The sequence below is a fragment of the Cydia splendana genome, chromosome 21, assembly GCF_910591565.1.
Source record: "Cydia splendana chromosome 21, ilCydSple1.2, whole genome shotgun sequence".
In the NCBI taxonomy this organism is placed as follows: Eukaryota; Metazoa; Arthropoda; class Insecta; order Lepidoptera; family Tortricidae; genus Cydia; species Cydia splendana.
This window is the reverse complement of record NC_085980.1, coordinates 12,124,632-12,149,896: the sequence shown is the minus strand read 5'-3', so window position 1 is coordinate 12,149,896 and position 25,265 is coordinate 12,124,632. Positions and strand designations below refer to the sequence as shown.

General features: G+C 34.6%; 1 protein-coding gene across 1 annotated transcript; it reads right to left on the bottom strand.

Annotated features, from left to right (window-relative positions):
* Positions 1 to 451: 451 nt before the first annotated feature.
* On the bottom strand, positions 452 to 24,127 carry LOC134801049 (uncharacterized). The gene is made up of 3 exons (XM_063773576.1): positions 23,398 to 24,127; positions 17,831 to 17,958; positions 452 to 1,253 (listed from the first exon to the last, which is right to left on the bottom strand). Exons 1-3 carry the CDS (start codon positions 23,855 to 23,857, stop codon positions 1,080 to 1,082), a joined length of 762 nt encoding a protein of 253 aa, XP_063629646.1. The 5' UTR covers positions 23,858 to 24,127; the 3' UTR covers positions 452 to 1,079.
* Positions 24,128 to 25,265: the final 1,138 nt, after the last annotated feature.

The window sequence follows — 25,265 nt, the reverse complement described above, 5'->3', positions numbered from 1 at the left end:
TTTTAATAACAAAATTTCTGTGAGACACAGACATATTAAATATATATCGAGCGTTTTTCGACTTAAAATACGTGGGTTACTTAATATATAAAAAAAAAAAAAATTAAAAAAAAAAAGTAAAAGTACAAGTGAAGTAAAAAAAATCTACAGGGATACTTGTTACATTATGATTTGTGTTTTGTGGGTCAGCCATAATAATTTGGTTAAACTCTTTCAAAATGATGCTCGAATTATAGAATATGTATTATGCATTTTGCTTAACCTTAAGTCTGAAATAAATGCCTCTATGTAATTATTATTTTTTAATTTTTCACTGGATAGGTGAATGTATATTTTATAACCAGAAAAGCAAAAACACCACTTAATTTTCACCATTTTATTAGAAAAATCAAACAATTTTCCATATAACAGACATCCATAAATAGTTTTAATTACTAAGGGCTAGTTGTAATAAAGTGAGTTTCAAGTAAATTAACTATGTAAAATAAATAAATAAAAATAATAAAATTACTCAAATACATCATTTCAATATATACAGTAAATCAAAATAAATCATAATTTTACATATGACACAAATTAAAAATAAATTATAAAATGAGTATTCCGGCACAGAGCAGTCGAACCTTAAGTCTAAAATAAATAAGTACATTAAAAATACACCTTTAAATATAAAGTACTTCCAAATTGTCCTTTAAAAAGGACAATTCTAATTAGTACCTATTAGTACCCAACTTTTAAAATTAAGAAAACAATAAATACAACAAAACAAGTCACATGTTTCAAAAGGTGGGTATAAAAAATAAAAAAAATATCACGAACTTAAAACAGATGAACCACATGACTTGCAAAATTAAAAAAAAAGTATAAGCCAGGTTTGCTTACAGATCGTGGCTTGAAATTAAAAAATTAAAACTAAGCAAAAATGAGGTGACATTAGAAATTAGACTTAGATGTGATAGTGATAAGATTTAATCTTGTACGCCGGCAAATTCTGAGACGTACGGCTTTATCCATAAATTAAAACTAAACAAAACTGAGGTGACATTAGAAATTAGACTTAGATGTGTCAGTAATAAGGTTTAATCTTTCTTGTAGGCAGAGTACGCGAGTTCTGAGACATCGTTATAGGAGCGACGGTCCCACCCGCCGCTGCTGCCACCCGAAGACCAGCCACTGTCATGGCCGCCACCGCCGCTGTTCTTCTGTGCTATGATCTTCTTGAGAGCTATGATGCCTGAGAGGAGAAGGGCGATCTGGAAAGAAAAATACACTTGGTCAGATATTTGTCGTGGTTTTATTCAGGCACTTGGAAGAGGGAACACGAGAACAGAAAAAGTAACAGCAAACGTTAATGGTTACGTTTCGATCATCACAGAATAAATAATAGTACTAGAGAAGACTCACTCTAACAAAACGCGTCTGTAACGATCAGGACAGATATACCCGCTAGGTGGCGACAGCGCCACGCGCGGCTTATGGCTAGCCACCAAAATTGGTGTGGAACGGATGTACTTTTAGCTACCTGTAGCAAAGCGACGAAATCGCAGAGTGAGCCACGCCTGGTATCATGTCAAAAATTGTAAGGGTGAAGTGTATCATCGCCCACACTGTTAACTGACCGTTTGTAAACCTAATTACGAAAAGCATAAGCTCCATGGACAGTTAAGAGTACTGCCGTTTGTACATGTTTAAACTTTAATGCGACAACCTCGTGTTAAGCTAGAGTCGCCTTAATACATAGGTACGTAGTGCGTAACATAGTCTAATAAAACATGGTCTTCCATTCCCAGAGTGACACGGGGGTACGTCACAACAACATGGCCGCTATATATAGCGCTATCGCATATTATCATATAGCGCTGTCGCATGATGACGTAAGCCCGTGTCAGTTAGGTGACCTAGAAAAGACGGGAATGGAGTACCAGGCGGAGTATATTATTATACCATGGTGCGTAATTATTTTCCATCGTATTTTCACGGAATCGTACGAACGTGTCTTGCTATTTCAGTAAGTCTCGGTATAAAAAGTGCTGAGGTTGACTGAAGTAGTATGACAAATACGAACGTTTCCGAGAAAATACGATGGAAAACAACTATGCACTACATCTGTATCATGTATTTTGTCAAAGTATGTATACGAGTAATATCTGGAATGGTATTTAAATCCCACAGATAATAAACGATTTCGGCTGTCATGGAACCACAGTCTGTATATGTATAGTCTATGGTTTAAGTTTGGATTTGGAATATCTGAAAGACTTTATTTTTTAAACGATTGCAGTGCCATCTGCGTCAAGTTTTGCGCGTTTATCTTCATTACAAACTTTCATAGGTTACGGTGAGCGATTTTGTTACCAAATGAAATTAAAATGTTTAAAAAGCTCCAACGCAATGAGACGGATTAACCGATTATATGATGAAAACCTCCACTAGAATACCTGCTTTCAAGTAAAAAAATCCGCATCCAAATCGGCACATCCGTTTATGTAAGAGCTACGGTTCCACAGACCCACACACATCAGTTAAACTTATAATAACCTATTACGTCGGGGATTAAAAAAACAGGTGAACTTAACGTAAGAACCTTAATAAAAATAAATCACTTCTCAATTTCGAAGCACCGTATCAAACCAAACTCATTTACCAAAACTATGTTGATATTTTCACAATCTATATAAGTAAATCTCTTAAGGCTTTGATGAAAACAAATGCCGCACGAGATTTACTTGAATAGACAATGAAACTTATTTTATTTCACTACTGCATCTCTTCGTTTATCTATTCAAACTGAACTACGACTAACATTTATAAACTCATATTGCAACACTCAAATTTCACATAAAACTATGGCTTAATGTTTATTTTCTGATAAGTTAAGTGTGAACACTAGATATTATTTAAAGCACTAGCTAGCACTAGCATAAAGCGGGGCGCAGGGCAGGGGAGGCCAGAAGCGGTTCTGACAGGACCTCTCTGGGGGACACCCGTGTACCCAGTTCTGTCTGGTTGCTTGAGAATGTGCCTCGAATTTCAATGTAGTGTTGCCAACGATGTGACGAGAATCGCCTAGTTTATTTTTTTGCAGCAGTTTTAATGAAATATTAACTTGAGACTGCCAAAATAAGGAAGTTCTATGCTTTGTGTGTTAAGTTTATTTTGTTTCTTAATGTTATAAATTCTAGTACCTATAATGGTTATACATATTATAATAGGGTCTCCATTGTTTCCCATAAAGTTTTAAGTCAATAATGTATTGTTTGTCCACATTTACGTTAGTCATAATTTGGTTATTCTCAGAAACGCGTAACTTTTCAGGATTGCCACAAAACAAACCTAACCTAACCTATCTATAGGATAACCCTACGTAAGTCCTGGAAAGTTATCGATTTCAGAATTATGACTAATGATAAACTGACAATCATTACATTATGACTTTCAATAATTATGTCAAACAAAGGGACCCCATTATAATATATTTAAACTTCGACTTGTGATATGATATAATTATTTCTAATTCTAGGCCTTAATAGAAATAAAGGGCTCCCATAAAAGTGGCTCAAGTTAGGTCAAAACGATTTGTTAGACAATTTTCACAAAAGCATATTTTCCGAGTAGCGAATTTTCACATCGCATTTTATCACGATCGCAAATTTGATTAATCGTATTTTTTAATGCAGCGATTTTTCATGTAGCGTTTTTCAATGCTCGTATATTTTACCAGTTGATCATTATATCACAAGCAAATATTTCCAGTATCTACCTAGGCTTTTCCCCTCAAAGTGTACTATTTTCACGAACGTCACACTAAACTAAATCAATAGGTAGGTTAGGTTCGTTAGGTAGCTTCAGATGCCCGAAGGGCAAACCGCCCAGAAATAGGAGCCCCGCGTAGCGGGGCTCCGTCTAGTTAAGTTGTATAGGAAATATTTTTTGAAAAGAAAGTTTCGTACGTTAGACTCTTTACTAATACAAAAAAAATCAGTATGGCAATTAAACTTTCGAAAAAAAAGGTACTGGAAATATTTGCTTGTCATATTATTATAATGATCAACTGGTAAAATATACGAGCATTGAAAAACGCTACATGAAAAATCGCTGCATTAAAAAAGACAGTTAATGAAATTTGTCATCGTGATAAAATGCGATGTGTAAAATTCGCTACTCGGAAAATATGCTTTTGTGAAAATTGTCTAACAAATCGTCAAAACTGTGACATATTAAACGAATATCTAGCAAAAAGTAGGGTAAAATAAAAATAAATCAAACGAAGGGGCATAGTTGTGGTTAATATGCATCAAATTGTGTTAAAGTTAAAATATTTTCCATAATATCAATATCCAGAGAGAAAAATGGGAACGACCTTTTTATGAAAAGTCGGTTTCGTACGATCTAGTTTCGTCTTAAAGGGTTATTTTTAAATTACAACGCTTAGGTTTAGGTGAGGTTTGTTCTAAGCTGTTTGATATAAGTAGGTATTTATTCCAAAAATAACTAAAAACAATATTTTTTTCTACAATAGCAACACTTTTTGTTATTAGAACGTAAGCGAAACCAATTGAGCAAAAATCGACCATCGAAGGCCAAAAGATAAACATTAAAATACCAGTAATATGATCAAATCTAAACCTTAAGTATTAGGTATAAGGATTAATTGAACGCATTGTTTGGTCATACCTTAGATTTCGTAATGATTTTATCCATGGGATTGTTGCATTGTTTGCGACACGAATTTATAAAGGGGCCCACTGATTAACAGTCCGCCGGACGGTATTGGCCTGTCAGTTAGAACAAAATTTTGACAGTTCCGAACAACTGACAGGCCGATACCGTCCGGCAGACTGTTAATCAGTGGGCCCCTTAAAGCTTATACATATTTATACATGGTGGCTAAAAATAACTGCATTCCCGTTGCCAGAGAGATTTTGGGATTATACTGAGCAACTTTTACTATGGGATCAACCCCGAAATCGCGAAAGAAAAATTTGGCTGTTTCTTACATTTTGGCTGCTCCATTTTATATGGGAGGTTAAATTTATTTTCCCGATTTCGGGGTTGGTCCCATAGTAAAAGTTGCTAAGTGTAACCCCAAAACCTTTTAACCACCGTGTATAAAATGATTCGGGCTTTTACAGTAACATATATTATACTTAGTAATTTAATAGGTAGACCCTTCAAAGTCACAATAGAAATCCACACGAAGATCTCGTAGGATGTGACCTCATACGACCTCACAAGGCTGAGGTCTAGAAAGCGCGCCTGGATCACGAAGCGCAGGTTGAGAGGTCACAGGGAAAGTGATATTGTATGAGAATGTTAGGTGAATCTTGCAATTCTTGAATCAAACAATAATTTTAAAATTCCTGGCTTTACTTTTTATATGTGTATTGTGTATGGTACCTAGACCAAAATCGTAGGTTCAAACCTCAGTTCTGTTGTTCTGTACGTATACTTTAGGGCGGAAAAGTTTTTGAGGAATAAATGCAAAAAGATGACGAAAAATTCGGTCAGGATCCTTAAAATCATATACAGAGTGGAGGTTAATGAGTTACGACATAACATATTATAGGTACCTATTTGGATGATAGACAATTTTCATTTTCTGCGCTAATATTTCTGATTCATTAATGCGCAATAAATCAAACAAAAATAAAATAAAACAGCAATCCACCATCTTGACTTTCAACGTCAAAATTCTGGGGAATGTTTCTGTTCTAACAACAAAATAACAATATAACATAACATATAAATATAAGCTCTGCACGTTACGTATATGGCCTGTGTGTATGTTACAGCGATTGAGCGTTTTATTCCCTAATAAATATATTATAAGTATGGTGTCACGATTATCGTAGAGTTTTATACATCACGCTTAATATAACTGTGAGAGCGGTTGTTTATGGTAGTTATATTATTATGATGCTGCAAATTCACACGCACCTTTGAATTGCTTCGCAGATGTATGCTGGTTTTCTCACATTTTTTCTCTTTAACAAAACATCAACAGGCCAAAATGACATTGTTGGTAGAAAACGCCAAACGAAACTTAAGTTTGGAAATAGGCCCCGTGCATGAACTATAAAGGGGCCCACTGATTATCAGATCGCCGGACGGTATCGGCCTGTCGGTTAGAACAAATTTTTGACAGTTCCGAACAACTGACAGGCCGATACCGTGCGGCGAACTGATAATCAGTGGGCCCCTTAAGGGGCAGCATAGGAGCCGGCCGTCAGATTTTTTGCCCGAGTTGTAAATGTGCCGCTTATGCTTCCGATGTAGCCCACAAAATGGCAGAACCTACTATGCATAAGGAAACGTACCGACGAGAACGGTAGATGCTAGCACTTGCTTTGGCAATGTACATGTGCATATTATTTTCCGATTCAGGCCACAAGATGGCAGACCCTCCAACGCGCACGGTCCCTATAGTCACATGAATTTTCGTAGCATCTGTCATTCCGATATTTTTTTTCCGTTGGGCGTTTGTCGATGTACGATTTCCATCTTGGCTAGCCCCCCTGGTAAATATCAAGTCATAAGTATTTTGTACATACCTAAGTCCCGACGAATTGATTGATTGAAGGAAACCGGACTAATCTTAATAAGGCCTAGTTTCCCCTCTGGGTTGGAAGGTCAGATGGCAGTCGCTTTCGTAAAAAGTGCCTACGTTAATTCTTGGGATTAGTTGTCAAGCGGACCCCAGGCTCCCATGAGCCGTGGCAAAATGCCGGGATAATGCGAGAAAGAAGGAGAAGTCCCGAGGAATTGATTACTAACCGGGGTTTGAACAAACCACCTTCGGGTCTGATTTCGGACGTCTTATCTCTCAGTTACCAGCGCTTCTAATTAAGAACTGTTTTTGAAATCCCTAATCCTTAGAGGATATAACCAAACGGAGACGCCATGTCTATAATTTTCGGTACAAAATAGTCTGCCGTTTTTTGCGGGGGAGGGGCACATCAAATGTACTACACGTAACGTAAAAATAGCCATGTAAGATAAACGTCAGTCCATACATGTGGTTGACATGTGGTTGACCATTGGCCGCCTATTTTCGACAGAGGGGAAGGCCTGTTAATGACCACTCCGTATGGTTATATTCTCTAAGCCCTAATCCGTGGGCGAGCATGAGGGCTACAGCTCAAACTTTCTTGTACAACGAAAGTAGACCAGTGCCAAGCAGTGGGATCGTAGTGATGATAAAATTAATCTAGGTTTGTTTTAAGTTCCATCGCCACACGAGTTTGCTCTAATATTTCAGTAGGCGAAGAAACTACTACTACTACTTTGAAGTGTAATTTATACTGATATTCAGGATTAAGAAGCGTAGAAGAGAAAAAGGGTAACTCAGACGTATGTTAAAACATGATTCAGAAAGTATGGAGCCACGTAAATAAAAGTAACTACCATAAAAATAATGATTTTTACGATAACACGTCTATGACAAAAATGCCAATTCATCGAGTTTTTCTTAAAAAACTCATTTATCTCTAAATATGCCTTGGCTTATTATAGTGAAAAGTTACCTACATAGTAGCAAGTATGTAAACACCCCACTGTTATAAATGCCATAACCCATATATCCTAAAACCTTGGTAGAAAGTTAAACAGCGCCATTACTAACAAGTACACATAGTTAGATATAATGGCGACGACCTACTAAAGGACTGGGTCCACATTTCTGCCTCGGAATGATTGTGCTAGCGACTATGTTGTGATACTATCTATTTCTATTTCCGAGTTTGTAGTAAGGAGAAAATGAGAAGTGGTATTTCTCTATTTTCATCTTGTTTTTTCTTTATTTTTATTATCTTTCAATCCTTTTGTAAGCAGGTAATCTGATAAAAATGATATAGGTGGTGGTACTGGTGCTCGACGCTGTCCCAGTACCTACATGTCATCTTGAAAGTTAAGTCATTGTTAATAGAGGTGACAGCAAGGTGTCATCTATTGGGCATTAGCATGTCGAGCACTAGTACCACCACCTTATATTATAATTTTGTCCTTCTTGAAGTACACTAAATAATTTTTGGTCGGCCGGTAGTTGAATACACTTTCTTATATTTATTCATGTTTCCAGTAATAAGAAATATAATTAGTTCCACAAAATAAAATAAAAAAGAGTTAAAATGATACAACTAAATAAGTACTTATAAGTAATGAAAGCGTTGCCTCGACACATAGATTTTTATAAGTTCAAAGAGAACCCACAACTAACAAAAAACCTATACGAAAACATTTTCTAAGCTCCAGGTCAAACATACCCTTTTAATCGCATTACGGCGAAAGTAAAGGTCATCACCCCGATGACAGCTCTTGGCCAGACATTGATAGATGCCTAAAATATAAGAATAACAATAACTCACGTCAATCATCCATAATTATCTGTATTATGATTGACTTTCACTCGAAGTTGCTTAATTGAATAAAAGTGCGTCGTGGGTGTTAAGGGCCATACCAGTTAAGTGACCATTATGTGGACTGTCAATGCAAAAAAGTATGAATAGGTTAGTTAGTTAAGTATGCTGTTTGCCGAATTCATTATATGTATAGTTTTCCGTTAAACCAACCTTATTTTACGTTTATTACAATGTTAAATCGTGATCAGCTATATAATATAATTTATTTATTCTGACTAATGTTTTTTTGTAAATTACTTCTATGTGACATAGTCTGTAGCCTGGATTGAATGTAAGTGGTTTTATTTTTAACACCGATAATAATTATTATGAATTAGAATTTTATTTTATTGCTTAGCGCATTTCATACAAAACTGTTATGGCGCCTCTACACAATGGGCCAGCGCCGGCCACTCCAAGTGACGCAGCCATGCGGTAGAATGAGATAGCAATATCACTTGCTCCCTCTAACGCATAAATGCGTCCCTTGGAGTGGCCGGCGCTGGCCCATCGTGTAGAGGAGCCATTAAAATTCAGACAGAACTAATAGAAGAGAGAAAAGATTATAAACTATCTACTTTATGTTGAAATTGACCAGTTACATGATATGATTGCACAGCCGTTTTAATTGACTGTATTTTCAACTTGACCTTCGGCAGGATCACGATAATTATTATATCAGTCATCAAGTTTTTATCCACAGCCGCTACGATTGCTTTAACATTTGATTTATTCGATGATGCTATAAATGCTTTGACTTTCGTTCACAATAATTTAGTATTCTAAAAAAATGCCCTCTGGCCGCTTGGTCTGACAGTCGTTTCCGACATGTCGGGCGACAAGAAATATTTAAACCTTACTATAATTAATAATTCGATATAGTATATAGATATAACTTCACGTCATTAAATGAAAAAATGTACATTAATGCACTCATCATTAAAATGCCAAGATCGTGTATTTAACAGGGCGTATATCGTCACTTGTAATATGAATTAACGTAACCGCCAAATGACGATTTTTCGGCAGAAGCCAAAAACTAATATGCAAATTAGAAAAAGTGGTGTAACTTTTTATGTACAAATGTTATTGAAATCGTGTTTATAGCAATTATTTTGATATTGTGAGATCTTTAAACTAAATGAGGTATTAAAAAGGCTGCTACTACAGTTTAGAAAATAGCATGGCGTTTACGTTATTTTTTTTTTTTATAATAGGAGTTACATTAGGGTTTAGTAAAAAAAATTAAGAACTGTTTATGGTATGTCACGGAAAGATACGAATAATTAACGTAAGTGACACAGTTTTCAAAATTTGGAGTTACGTTACAAGAAACTAATTATAGCATTTTCAAACTTATTCTCTAGTAATAAGGTCTAAAGTATAATAGTTTCTTCGGTTTGGTAAGTCATGAAATGAATAAAACTGGTTTTTAAGTACGAAACAGTTTTAATAATTGAAACCTCTGTCTTAAAACAAATTAAACATATTAAATCTCTTTAATGTTCTGTAATTTTAAAAGAAAATAGAATTAATCCTTACAAACCAATAAAATTTATGAGATCAGCAAAAACACTTAATTTTACTTTCCTACTTTCTACTTCTCTTTACTCCTTTTCCTTGCTTTGCTTTTCCTTTCCTCTTTTTTACAGCATCTGATGCTTTTGCTGCATCTTCAGCTTCCCCTTTCTTCGCTTTCTTATCCCTTCCCTTTTTTATGTTTCCCTTTGTATTATTTTTTCGTCACATTCATCAATTTCCCCCCTTTGGTCTGTTTTTTCAACATCATTAGTTGGATCTTTATCTTGTATTATGTCGTCCAAATAATCAATTTTGTCGACATAAAGGCAGCTGTAAATAATCTTGTACTTACACATTGTTTCGGTATGACCTCGTCGTCACAGAGTTTTTTTAGGTCCTTGTATTTTCTTGTGGAAATTGGCAATCCCTGTTCATAAAGGTTTTGCAGAGCACCACTCAATGCATTATTCGTTACGACCCGTTCATTGGATTGACCTTTTCCCTTCCTCCTCTTTCCTTTTCCTATTTTTGCTGTCCCTAGATCCAATGTTATTTTGAAAGTATCACCGTCGTCCTTCATTGTGTACTTAATTAGCAAAATTCGTTAAAGTTTTTTTTTTTTATTGTTGCGATTCTGATGTCTATGAGTCTAAAATTTGGATTTGAAGTCGTTTCTGAAGTAAATACTTGATCGGCTATAATCTCCCTGTTTATGAAGTCTGCGTGGTCCAAGGTATTTACAACATAAGGCCGTGGTGTCTTGCGTGCTGTAAGCATGAAAGTAGGCCATTGTACTGGGCTCCACACACTGAGTTTTCGAACCTCACGTTCTATAACACTATGCATCGAATCCACCGGCATATATGTGTGCCCCGGTAGGAGATAGTTTAATTGCACTGATTGTAAATTTTTTGCGTTCTCGCGAAAGAATCTCAATAAATAATTACATATTTTGTTCCTTTTTTGACAACGTCAAGGAGATATTTATATAAACAGGTCCCAATTTCGCAACAGAATATATTCTGTGTATTGGATTCATACACAGTTAAATTGTAAACAGCATACTTTCTGCTGTAGTATAGCAGCATACTCTGGCCATGTGGGGTATTCAGAACTTTCTGAAGATCGAAACTAGCCATCACTGTCGAGTTATCGTTATACATATAACATATTACGATGTATTTCAGCTGGTTTGTAGCATGCTTTTTTTTCTTCGAGGTGATTTATGTACTCATTAGTCTCTTAAATTAATAATTAAAGTTAAGATAAACTATAATTTTAGTTTCATTTTTGTTTCAATCATGAAAAAAACTTGCTAGAAGCTACATTGAAATATAAATGTTCTCCGCCGAAGCCTTTTCTCAATAGTCAGGTACACTTGTACACTTGTAGCTTGGGTTTTTTTTACAATAGAAGTATGTAATCTCGTTTTAAAGTTTGAAACTTGTCTGATCTAGGTAAATCAATTTAGCGTAAGAGTCAAAATGAGTAACGTAAGAGTCATATCTATAAACAGATGACTCTTACATTAATTAAATTTTTCAACTTTGGACAGTACCTCATACTAGTCAATGCGAAACTAAAAAAACTTGTCGTTACGTTACCCTATAGTAAGTTATTTATAAAAAATGTGTCATACATTAATTCAAAGTCGCTAAAATTAAAAAAACGGTCTGATTTTGGTTAACGTAATCGACTTTTTTTTCAAGGTATCGAAATTTTAATAGCAGTAATCGACAGATAATGAAATTTGCAGTCGAACTGTATACTTAACTCAATTTCGTAATTTTGGCGGTTACATTAATTCATATTACAAGTGACGATATTATCTGTATAGTCTATTTAATTCAGTAATTATATTGAAATATATGTTTCACTTGGTTGCTCTAGTTAACACAATTTACTACTATCCAGCACGTTTTACTGAAGACCGGATAATAAATCTCATCTTACTGTCATCCTCAAGAATACCATGCCGTATTCCTTTTTTTGTGCCTAGAATATAAGCGTAGTTAAAAACGTAAGTTCAAAAAAATGGGCGAGATAGTATTTTGGAGAACTAAACTAACTATCTAACCAGAAGGCAATGAGCTTTACTTTTTAAAATTGTTTTAGTAGACACAATGCAATCAACAATTTTGTGTTTGATTTATTTGGATTGAAGCAGACATTAATAAACTACTCCTATCACTTTCCAGAAACTACTTAGAACATACTTATATTTTCCAGGCTGTAGAAATGTTTCACTACCTACATCCACATCATCAGCCAACCTACACATCAGCATCCTCCGTCCTCTATCGCTGAGACAGTTAACTGATCATTCCTGATCAGAAGTGAAATATTAGGTAGTACCTATGATAACAAATACTCATTTATAACCTATGCAAATTGATTCGGCACCGTTAAAATGCATTACCTCAATGTCTGGATAGTGGGATGCTCTTTTAAATAAAAGAGCCTAGTTAAAGTTTGTAGACGATATCCTAGCAATACCTTTTTATAATGTATATACGTATTCCAACCAAAATACGTTCAGTTATATATCATCATATCGCATCGTTATACATCTCTTAATTATCCCTACCAACAATCAATAAACAACTTCATTCAATTCTTCATTTCTTTACACATTTTCCCACAATCCGGTATAAATCAAAACCAGACTTATGGCACACCACACTGATGACAATGACCTTGACTGAATGAGTAAAAACTCTTCTCACCGACGATTAGATTCTCATTATTGTTGACAGTTTTTGCATCGTGTAAACTGTTGCGATGAATGAGTGCCGAGATCATTGAGAACGCGTTTCTTATCTGTGCATTTAACACATTTTGTGTTTGCATACTTTTGCAGGATTGGGCCAAGGAAGTAGCAGAGCGGCAAAAGTAAGCGCAGTACTAACATCGACCATACACCAAAACTTGGCAAGACAAATGCAATTTTGATTTATCAAAATGAAGATTCAAAATACAATTTGGAATTATTAGAGAACTTAAAAAAGAAAGAGATTATACTAATTAAGTAGATACCTATTATTTGGTGTTATTAAGAAGTAAGATTATAAATAAAATTATAAAATAACTGGGAATTTTAAATGTTTAGCTAGATCTATGTATTGGTAAAAGTAATGAGTGTACGTTAAAAGCGCAACGCATATTTTAAAAACAAATAAATATGCAATTTTAGAATTGTATAGTCTTTAAAATTAACTTGAAGTATTTTTCTCATAATTGTTTATGAATGGTAATGTTATATCATATAATTGTACGTATAATGTCGGTATTATGTCGGAGTAAAGTCTTGCCGCTTATCATTAGGGTAGACTATTGTATACATAATTACCCGATATATCGCACGTTGCCAAGCTGCCCAGTGGGCCTACCACGAACCACGTTCGACGTGTTGCCTCCCTGTTGCACTTGTAAATTCGTAGGTAAGTGTGACAGGGAGGCAACCGGAGACCGGAGTCAGTGGAAGAAAAAGATTCGAGCCCTACACCCAAACAGGGGGTAACGGGATGGAAAGAAATAGAAGATCGTTCGTTGCATTTAGGTTTAATGTCTAAACACTTTCATATTTAAAAAGTTTATCGCCATCTAGATTTCCGCTACCCGCTACGCTCGTGCTCGAATGCACCATAATTCAATACTATCAATGCATCAAAATGCACTCCGGATCTAGGTTATCCAGATAAACTCAAATGAAAATGGTAGCTAAAGCGGTATTTAGTCGGCTTACTTGTAAATGTGTGCCAGAAAACGGTTGAATTTGATATGAAAGATATGGTTCGCTTCAGAATAAGTTTTTGTTAGTTCCATACTAATTGGTAAGGTGTTATATTCCGCTTCGGTGGTTGTAATAAACATTATATTACGTATAGCTAACTAAGGTTTTACGGTGTATCGATGTCAATATTTTTCTTGGTCTGCAAAAATGATTTTAAAATGTTTTTTAGTTTTTAAGTTTATAACAATTTTATATTATTTTAGTCTGTAAAGTATGTGTCTATGAGACTTAATTGCCTGATAATAAACGATTTTTGATTTGATTTAAAAATATTTTATATTTTTAATATGCAACATTTTAATAAGATTTTACTTTCTCTCTCATTTAATTCAGTTTCCTAGAACATTACGAGTACCAAGTGGGCTAAGCCGTGTCGTGACTTAAGCGTTCCAGAATTAAACCAGAAAGCCGGCTGTACCTGTAATGAGATATTTCTAACAATCGTAGCGTCAGAATAACAAATATATTGAATCTATAAAAAGGACAAATATATTTTTTCTACTCGTCGAATTTAATAGTTGAATTAAGACTTCATACACCAAAGTATAATTGCGTACATTTCACTATGGGCTCCCGACTCAACTATAATGACATTAATGACTTGTTACGAAACGCTTTAGTCAACTGTAATGTATTCGACCAATCACGTGTCGCCAAAATATAGAACAAAAGACATCAACGCGCTACTATTTAATGAATAAGGAGTGCGTTGATGTCTTTTGTACTATCTTTTTATCTTCTGAGTTTTACCTAATTCGTTTAATTGTTTAGGTTAAAGAAAAGTTTTTTTTGGTAAGTTTATTTTTTTATACTAACTGTACTGATCATTGACTTAAACCGCAGTTTAAGAGGTATAATACAAAACTCGCGCCAACGGCACTGTCATTGTCATCTGTGTCAAGTGCACCTAAACTTGTACTTACCTGGCAAGTACTGGCTACATTGTTGAGAAGCGAAGTATGTCGAACAGTTTATTTATAAGAATGATAAATGTAAACACTAAACAACGAATATGAGCATTAAATCTTATTTAAGGAACTGTAATCTTATGTAAGTTCATAACAGTAAAATACCGCAAAAAAGTTTTTTAGCAATATTGAACTTCATTTTGGCCTGTATCTTTTCAGTTAAATAAATATTTATATCATTGATTAGCTTATTTGAAATAATTTCTGCACAAAAGTAATATTATTATGAAAACGCGATTATATTTTATTAGCATCGAGTAAAACTATTCTCGGATATGATATCTTCATCTTTCAATTAAACAATTTAAGATCCTAAAAGATACTATGAGTAACGTAGAGAATGAAAACGATGTCAAACGTAATAAAACCAAGAGTAATCATAAAATAATGACGGCTAATTATAAAAATAAAAGGGGAAAGGAAATTTCTATGGTTAAGATGGAAAATGCTGCGATAACGTGGAACCCTAATTATCTCACATAACATACATAAATGACCATTATAATACGCTATTATTCGTCGTAAAAGTATAAATTAGACCTTTTATTATGATCGTGCCTTACTGTTACTTGTGTTGGCAGTTATAGAAAGTTATAATAACATTTAAAGTTTATGAAACTCAAAAGCTCTTGAGTTTTTTTGTGTATTTAGTAAGTGTCAGTCATATTTGAACACTTTAACGGTTGCTTTCATGTTTGATAAATACATGAAAGGTGATTAGGTTAATTAAAAATGTAAATAAACGTGTCAGCGAATTATTTAGTCAGTTTTATTCCGTACTAGCGACCCGCCCCGGCTTCGCACGGTTACACAAAACCTTAACAAATTTTACATCCAAACCTTCCTCAAGAATTACTCTAGTGATAGGTGAAAAAATCATAAAAATCTATTCAGCAGTTTTTGAGTTTATCGCGAACATACACACAAACAGACAGACGCGGCGGGAAACTTTTTTTTATAAGGTGTAGTGATGTACGTATGTGTCACTCGGTCATTCTGAACGCGTAAAAAACAAATGAGGAACGTGTAACAAGCGTATTTAAAATGGAACACAATTTCAATTCAACACTTTAAAGCGAAAACAAAAACCTTAGTTTAAAAAATACATGTGTCGGATTATCTTTTGTTTTTCGTCGGTTAAAAGGGCCGATTTCACTCGTTCGCAGACTATCGTGACATTAATCAAGAGATCTCATAGCAGACCTAATGATATGATTCCCACGCCAACTTTGTGAACCATAACCACACAATAGGTGAAGGCTAGGAAAATGTATTAACAATGAAATTAGAAGCCAATTATGCTTTTTTCTAATTATCTCGTTTTCTCTGCGATGAATATGTTATCAAGATAGTATTGAAATGTTAGTTGAAGGTTAGTGTACTACGTTTTTTGAGAAAAAATAAAGATATACCGACATAGCTACCTATTTAATTGCTGATATAAATTAACTGATCTAATATTATGATCTAAATTAATCTTCCTAATTAGTTTTCTTGATAAACGAAATGCTTTAGTCAACTGTAATGAATTCGACCAATCACGTGTAGCCAAAAGATAGAACAAAAGACATCAACGCGCTACTATTTAATGAATAAGGAGTGCGTTGATGTCTTTTGTACTATCTTTTTATCTTCTGAGTTACTTGCCTAATGAATATGTTATCAAGATAGTATTGAAATGTTAGTTGAAGGTTAGTGTACTACGTTTTTTGAGCAAAAATAAAGATATACCTACATAGCTACCTATTGCTGATATAAATTAACTGATCTAATGTAATATTATAACCTAATTTAATCTTCCTCTTAGTTTATTTAATAAATAACACTTTATTTTAAGATTTACTGCTCTAAAATGAAATCTAAAAAAAATATTCTTAAAAATATATCTTTGGCATAGATGTATTAGTAACCGAAAGCAATACCTAGATGACTCTGGATATCGTTCGGATATTAATCCTGATAAATGTATCAATAAAATATATGAAAAAGTTATGACACTAAATGTTAAGCAGATAAGTTCATACTCTGTGAATCTATTGGACATTATGTTCCCACAAATTACAGGGTTAAATTGTGATGTTCACAAAATAGAAAGTCAAAAATTAGCGCCAGTATCATCTTTGACCACCATGAGAACTCATGCATTGTCAATTTTGTGAAAGCCGGTAATAGCGGAGTTATGGAAGCATCATCGCCATTAAAAATTGCTTAAATTACTCGAAAACGCTGACTACTGCGTCTTAATTGCTTTATACCGGTCAATTTGCAAGTTACTTGCGATTTAAGTGATGTTTTATATGTTAAATGGTGGTTAAGCGTTGTTAACTTTGAATAAACTACAAAATTACAACTAAGAAATAGTGTTTATTCAAATATTAGTACCATTCATTGCGATATTTGCATGTAAAATTTTGTGAGATTCAGTCATTACAACTGTTTAATATTTTTAAAGAATGCTCAGCAAAAATAATAGTATTTTTCTACTCATCTTCTTTCTTACTAAAATGTCTTATAACAGTTAACAGAACCATCATGGTCGTCAGAAGATAATCTACTGGCCTAGTTTTCAACTGATTTTTCAAATTATATACGTTTTTTTACAAAATTTTAAGAATATAATAGAATTCATATATTCATAAATTTCCTTAAGTTCTTTGTAAGCACACCATTTAAAAAGTGGCATAAGACAGAAATGGGAGATTATGTCCGAACGAAATCGCGAAAAAATTTGGCTGTTTCATACATTTCAGCTAATTATTCCATTTATGAAACATCCAAAATTTTTTTCGCAATTTCTGCATTGGTCCCTTAATAAAAGTTGTTCAGTATGACCTATAAAGTCACTACGCAGAGTATGACTGGCGGTTTAAATTTCACCGTATATAAGTAAGTGTATAAGGATGGTAACAGTAATTTGGAACGCCTTGCGGTGACCGGTAAAATCGAGGGAAAAAGGCCTAGAAGTCCCAAACGATGGTAAGACCAAATAGCGGAGGAACTAAAAATCTCAGCGACGCACTCCACCAAGCTACAGAACGGGACCGATGGAGACAACTAGTTGACGGAATCAAACGGAGTCACGATCCTCAGCAATGAGGGACCGATTGAAGAGAGAGAGATATGGATGGGTTATATGTTGTCAATATTCATACCTTTGAGACTATGAGGGCCTTGCCAGCCAAGATAAAGAGTCCAGCAATAGCCAGCGGAACCATGGCGGCCATCTTCATCGCGAAACCCATCGCCATCATCCCCATCATCTTCTTCATCTTGCCTCGTCCTGAAAAATACATGATATCATGTTAGACATCGGATGCTCGTAGTTGTTACATCAAGAGGTTGTCTCTTTCCATCGCGCAATGTTATACAGTGACGGGTATTTTATCACATGGATAACTATCCATCATACGCCTGTTGGTCTAGATAACATGGAACAGTCGGATGAGGACAGCGTACGACGTCTAAAGATCCCTATATCTCTAGAGGAGACTTTTGTCCAGGACGTCTTGTAGTCGATCAAATAAACATAGTAGCAAGTCACTGTGAGCTCCTGCATGTTTCACATTATTTATTATGCAAATTAAGCAATATTAGCTATGAACACGTTACGTTAGATACGTTAGCATGGAAGAGAACAATCTCACACCTGAGGATGCCGAAGACCGGGCAAACTGGAGAAGATTGAGCAGGAAAGCGGACCCTGGTGCTAGGCCGGGAAAACGTTTGGTTGAAGAACATGAAGAAGCAATATTAGCTTCGGTCAAACAATGGATGGGTGACCGCGACAGTGATTGTCATATCAAGGGTCTGAGTGATTTTTAAGGTACAATGTTTGTAATTTTACTGTTATTATCGATATCTCGTCATTGTGTATGTGTGGGTAAGTCGCTTTACTGACAGGACGCCAGAAGTCCGCCAGATTCATTTCGCGGCCAGTCGCGGGGCGAGGTAATGCGAGTCGGGGCGGGGCGGTGCGTGGTTCTGTATGATAATACTATTACTTATTATGTGACTGGACTTATAACTTTCAAGTAGCCTTTCCACTAATCAAAGAGTAAATTAAGACTGGTTCCATAGATCCCCCCTCCCTGCCTTAGTTGTTAGGTCATAGGACATTTTAAAGGTATAGTTTGTCCATGTTATTTGTTAAGACTAAGTTGATAGGTGACCAAGTTTAGTTGTCCACAACTCCACAGATGATAAGAAGGATTATCTTAAACGCAAACTACCTTAAGTTTACGTAGATTTCGATTTCTCTTTGGGATATTCATTATATCGTAATGGCATGATATGATGAAATGAAAGTGCAAATTAACTCGACGGGGTAACAAGAACCCCCTAGGTCGGTCTGCCGGATGTTATTGACTAAGTCAATCAAATTAAAACCTAAATTAACAAAATTTTATTACTTCAGCAACCAGGAAAAAAATATGTTTCAAATGAAATTAACATTTATTTTACACTAAGATGTGCTTGTTTTTTCAAAATCTGTGTATATAAATAGGTAAAAATGTCGTATTGTCGAAAAACTCCTCCGAGTCATCACCAAAAGAGAACGTATGGATAGCACGCGAAGCAAAATGTACTCGTAAGTGTTAAAATAAGTGCTACATTAGTTAAATTGTCTTTCGTGTTCTACTACTTAATATCACATAATTATTACAAACGCCAACTGTCACACAAACAAATTATACATGTGTGTAGTATATTGTTAAACAAATGAACAGTTTTCATAACGACATTTACTAGCATTTATAATTACAGGTAAATTATCGTATGCTATCACACTAGGAAAACCCCAGATCGGTACAGTCGCCATCAAATATATCGGAGCGGCCAAGGTGCTCATAAATATCTGAACACGACTCTATTGTCAAGGCGCTTGAGTGCGTGTTCAGATATTTTTTACACGTCGGCCGCTCCGATATATCTGATGGGGACTGTAAATATCGTTAGTATTAGCAATTGCAAAATTTTCCTTCCTTATTATACAATAATAATAAGCCGGATATATTGAAAATGATGATAAATTTACTTAATTATAGTTAAGTGGTACTTATGTCTTATGTTTTTTAGGCTTAAGTATACGGACGATGTTACTAATAGTCGTATTCCAATTTCCTTATTTCGCTATACCTCGACGATCGCAAATAAAAACACACGTCAGTTAATAAATCTTTTTAAGGGCCTAAAAAAAAGACTATTGGAAACCACGGGTGACCCTAGGGCTGGCTCATTCCTAGGCCAAAGAATAGGCATAGCTATTCAGCGTGGGAATGTAGCCAGCCTTATGGGCACCCTTCCGCAGGGGACAGATCTGGGGGACCTAAGGTAGGTGGGTAAGTTTTATTTATTTATTTTATTAGTTTTAGTTTTAATTTATTTAGTTTATACATAATTTTAATAATAGTTTGTATAAGTTTTGTTATTTAATAAATTAGTTCCTCCCCATTAAATAATAATATTGTACAATAAAATACCATACATATATAAAAAAAAAAAAAAAAAAGTTAATAAATCTAGATACGATATGGAAGATACGATGGCTAGATACGATGTTTGAAGAAACGTCACATTTGACACTGACATAATAATATCTAATGCATATCGTATCTAGATCTATTAACTGACGTATCATAAAGTTCGAATCGGGCACACGGTCTGCTTGGAGATAGATGAAATTGAGTAGCCATTTGCAATTGACATGGTGTGACATATGTGATCAAGCAAAGACATAAAATTAATTTATTACCGTCATACAAGCATTGTTTATACGACAACGCTTTCACTCACTTGAATTTTTAGTCGCTATTGGCGACATGTTTCGGGCCCGTCGGGGGTCCTTCCTCAGGCTCGAGTGCTCGCGGCGGCTGCAACTCGTGCACTGAAGGACCCCCGACGGGCCCGAAACATGTCGCCAATAGCGACTAAAAATTCAAGTGAGTGAAACCGTTGTCGTATAAACAATTTAAAACATGTCTCACGAAAGTTTAATATCGATCATACAAGCATGTTAAAGAGGTGAAAAGTGAATCTGCAATATACAGATATATCCCCCTCTTCCTTCCTTGCCGTATCCGGCAAGGGCGACTCCATCAACAATTCTTATCCGGATTATGAAATGCCCTTACTTCTCTGTTTTAATGTTCGTATTACAGATATATAATACGAACATTAAAGCACAAGTGGTGAAGATATTAAAATTTGAATTCATGAATGAAAGCATTTAAAGAAGTTTTACTATTCATTCATTAATTCATTCACGATTTCGTGATCTTCATTGTAAGTGCTTTATGTGAATATTACGAACTTTCCCTCAGTTTCGGATCATTGATAATTTTTAATAGACTTTGTCTTGAAGTTATTGCGTGATTGAGTGATTCTGAGTTGAGTTTTATGTAACTTTTTCACGGTATGTAATAAAAATAAACACTGCGTGAGAAAAGTGATGCAGATTGTTTTTAGCGTTGATAGTGTCATAAATGTTTTATAGGATAGTATAGATATAGGTAGTATTCATATATCATAATAGTAGATTTTATGCGTATTATTCTATCGGTAGAGTAAAATGGACTTTAACTTTTGTCATTATTGTTTACAAACAAATTCCCCAGACTGACAAAGCATAATGTAAGTAATTATTGGGTGTTTTATTTATTTCCAGCTCAAAAGGCTGTATGACTTGCACCATTCATTAACCCGGGGTTAACCGGTTAAACCTGGATTTACCATGGTTACTAGTACAATTGGACACTTGGTTAACGGTTTAACCGGTTAACCCCGGGTTAGTGGGATAGTGTAAGTGGCGCTTAGCGAGTTAGGAGTCATTAAATAGATTTGTCTCTGTTATCCAGTGGAAGTAAACATGACAAAATAAATCAGCTTGTCAAACTCTCAAACAGTAGTCATTAAGAAATTTTTATATGAAATGCTAGAAAAAACAATTTTGCGTGCAAGCTTGCCTGTATTACAATCCTTCTTTTTGACTTGTTCCGATTTATTAAATATACATTATGAATTTATGACCTAAACTATTGTATTTTATGATTTTTTAAATAATTGAATGCATGGTCCGAAGCATTTTATTTTTCGGAGTTACTAAGATTTCCCGCTGTAAAGTGTCATATTTCTTTGAGTTGCTGAAGTTTCCCACTTTCAAGTGTCATTTATGTCTTTTATGACTGTCATTATACACGTTAAGCGACATAAACAGCCACAATAGCCCCAAATGGACGCACTGACCACGCCACTTTTCTATCATGTCATTTGAGGTTTCCATTAGACATTTATTTAAATAGGCCTATTATTTAGACGACAGTGCGTTGGAAAAGTGATTTTCTTTTGTATTTTAAATAATAGTGCAATACTTGGCTACATGTAGATAATTTAAAGCCTTGTACCTATCTATACACTATATCATTATGACGTTAAAGTTTTGTACCTTATTAAAGTTACTACAATTATGCTACAGTAAAGTTATAGAAATCACGATCAATAACAGGTTGATGATATATATATATGATATGATATATATATAAATAAATAAATAAATATTATAGGACATTTTTACACAAATTGACTAAGCCCCACGGTAAGCTCAAGAAGGCTTGTGTTGTGGGTACTCAGACAACGATATATATAATATATAAATACTTAAATACATAGAAAACACCCATGACTCAGGAACAAATATCTGTATCATCATACAAATAAATGCCCTTACCAGGATTCGAACCCGGGACCATCGGCTTCATAGGCAGGTAATATACGATTATAATTTACACATATATATATATATATGTGTGTGTAATATACGATTATAATTTTTCGGAATCATTATGCGTGATTGTGTAAACAAACAAATATTTAGTGATTGATATTTGATATTTATAGTGTATTTAAAAAGTGGTAAGAAAATATTGTTATGAAGATTCTGACTTTATGACCTTAAAGCTACGTTAGGTACTTATAAGGTGTTTGTTTGACAAGAAAATCAGTTATAAATAAATTATTTATTAACATTGCACTCCGTTCTCCATAATACTAGTCTAAATTAAACTGGTGGTTGTTTATTTAAGATAAGTTCAGGTCATTGAACTTTAAAGTACTTATGTAAATATATTCAATACGATTGTTACTAGTGAATGATTATGGTATGGTAACCTGTCCATTGATTACATGCAAAACATTGGTTATCATTAATACGTTAACTATTCGCCACGTGTCAATCATGTAACACGATAATTTAAGTTTTATCACTTGTCTTGTGTTGTTGTTCGGTTGGATGCGTTTGGTTATCTCATTGTTTATTAATGAAGATGATTACACACTTTTTTATTTTAATTCCTTATGTTTATTGATTATCTGTGTGATTGGAACTAGGATGAAGTTGTTGCTTACTGTTCTGTTATGTATTGTTTTGGTGTATAATGGGGGCATTGCCGAATAAGATAGTTAAAAGAAATATTTAAATAATAAAATTAATAAAGCAGGTTTGTTAATGCAAAAAGCGATATATATACAAGACAAAAATAATAAGAATATGTTTCGCCTATTCACGAAAGTTAAGGACCATAAATCATAATGTTTGGATGTGAAATGCATTGTTGTTCGATAGTTTTTGATATAAAATTATTAAGGATATTAAAAATTATCTTCTCCTTGGTTATCGAGAAAGGCAGACATCCCATTTAAGAATCAAAATAAGTTAAATATTTACCTTCTTCGACGCCCCTATTCAACTCCTCTCCTGTCATTTTGGGGAGGGACAGCTGAATGGTCCTTGAATTGGCGAAGGACGCAATCCTGTCCCACAGCATCTCTGAAAGAGTCTCATCCTTATCCTGAAGATTCCTCGGCAGCGTTGCTTCAATATCCTTTTCACTTATAGGCGCTGCTTCAGGCTCCGAAGATTTTATAACCTCAATCCCATCTATAACTGGAATAGCTTCCATCCTAGCCACTCGATCGAAGAACAATATGGCCTTCTTTTTTAAGCAAGGAACAATCCCGTCAGTCCGTTGGCATTCTTCATATATCCTCAGCATACTCTTCAATCCCATGTCTTCTCTAGGTGCTGATCGCGCCACCGCGAGGACCGCCGCAACAACAACCACTTTTGCAAACATTGTGTTAGATCCACGCGGTGCGGTTGGTAAAAAAAGACTGTTTAAGAACATAAAGCGCCTCGCGTATTTATAGGCCGTATGGCAAAAAGAATTGTGCCTCTAAGATCGAGGGCTAGGGTGAGTGCACAACGGTTGAACTACGAATGGGACGCTTGGAGTTTGTATGCCGCTTTAGAGCAATGCCGCCGCTCACCGCCGGTGTGTTCCAACCGTTAGTCTGTACCGATGTGCGAGTGTGTAGCGAAATGGAAAATTGTTTGTGTTAGTCTGTAGAAGGGAGTGCTTAGGGATGGAGGTGGCAAGTTTGATAATGACCCTTTATACAAAAGCTTTGACATACACATTTGACACGGTTGTTAGTTAAGAGGCATTCAAAAGCGTCTTTAATGTTTGGATTAACTGATGTTCACACGATTACATAGGCCCATATATTTATTTTATAGTAAACAGCAAAGTGTTTCGAATAATTTATATTAAATTAGTTTTTCGCTATATGTGCCTACCTATCTCGATACCTTTTATGTTTGGTTGGGTTTTAAAATTCAGATAAAAAATATACATTTAGGTTAATAACATAAAACTGAACAAAATATATTCATGATATCTTTTTTATGACGATTTTGGTGAATTCTATATTAATAAATAAAATGTATTTTGAAGATTAATAATCGGTATTATAGAAGGTATATTTCTTTATGAATATCCTTATATGTTAGTCTTGTGGATAAATAAATTTATTTTCTCATAAGAAATTTAACATTTCACTTGGACAGAAAAAATACAAGATGAAACATAAAATGTGTGTGAGCATGCAGGTAATTGACGTAATAATTTTTAAAGTTATTATAACATAAACAATATGCAAATATTTAGATAATGACAATACCACTACTACCAATTATTAAACCACTAAAAAAGGAGATCAAATACGAGTACCTAGGGTAAACCCTCCAGTGAATGAACACCCCCCAGTGAATGAACAAAATCACGTTTTTTGTCTAAAATAAGAAATACACCAATTTCCACCACTTTTCGTATTTTTTTTCTTATTAATAACTCTATTTTCTATGCAATGGCAACCCGTGATAAATTTATTTTCGACCAGTTTGAATGTGACTGGCATTTGAAGTTTACAGGTTTCTGGTTTTGAAGTTTTGTAAGGAAAATTTAGATCCCAGGTAAGAACAGTGTACGTTTGGAGCAACATATGAAGTGCTTATTTAATGTTTACCTGTACAAAGTTGAGTTATTTGGTTAGATTAAGAGTTATACCTTGTATAAATGTACACTTTGTCGGCGTATTATGCGATTTAGTCTTTATTTTTTATAGTTCCATTACTGGCTTATCAAATGTTCTGAAACCAGTAAATGAACGGTGTGTTCATTTACTGGTGTAGTCCAGATTTACATTGTTTTCAAAATTTATATATAAACGAAATGGTATTGAGCTTGTTTTTTG

Excerpts from the sequence above, each read along its gene's own strand:
- LOC134801049 (XM_063773576.1), bottom strand. The coding sequence starts at position 23,857 with ATGTTCTTAAACAGTCTTTTTTTACCAACCGCACCGCGTGGATCTAAC. Across the intron at positions 17,959-23,397 it reads GAATAGGGGCGTCGAAGAAG|GACGAGGCAAGATGAAGAAG; the intron begins GTAAATATTTAA and ends TGTATTTTTCAG. Across the intron at positions 1,254-17,830 it reads AGGCCCTCATAGTCTCAAAG|ATCGCCCTTCTCCTCTCAGG; the intron begins GTATGAATATTG and ends TTTTCTTTCCAG.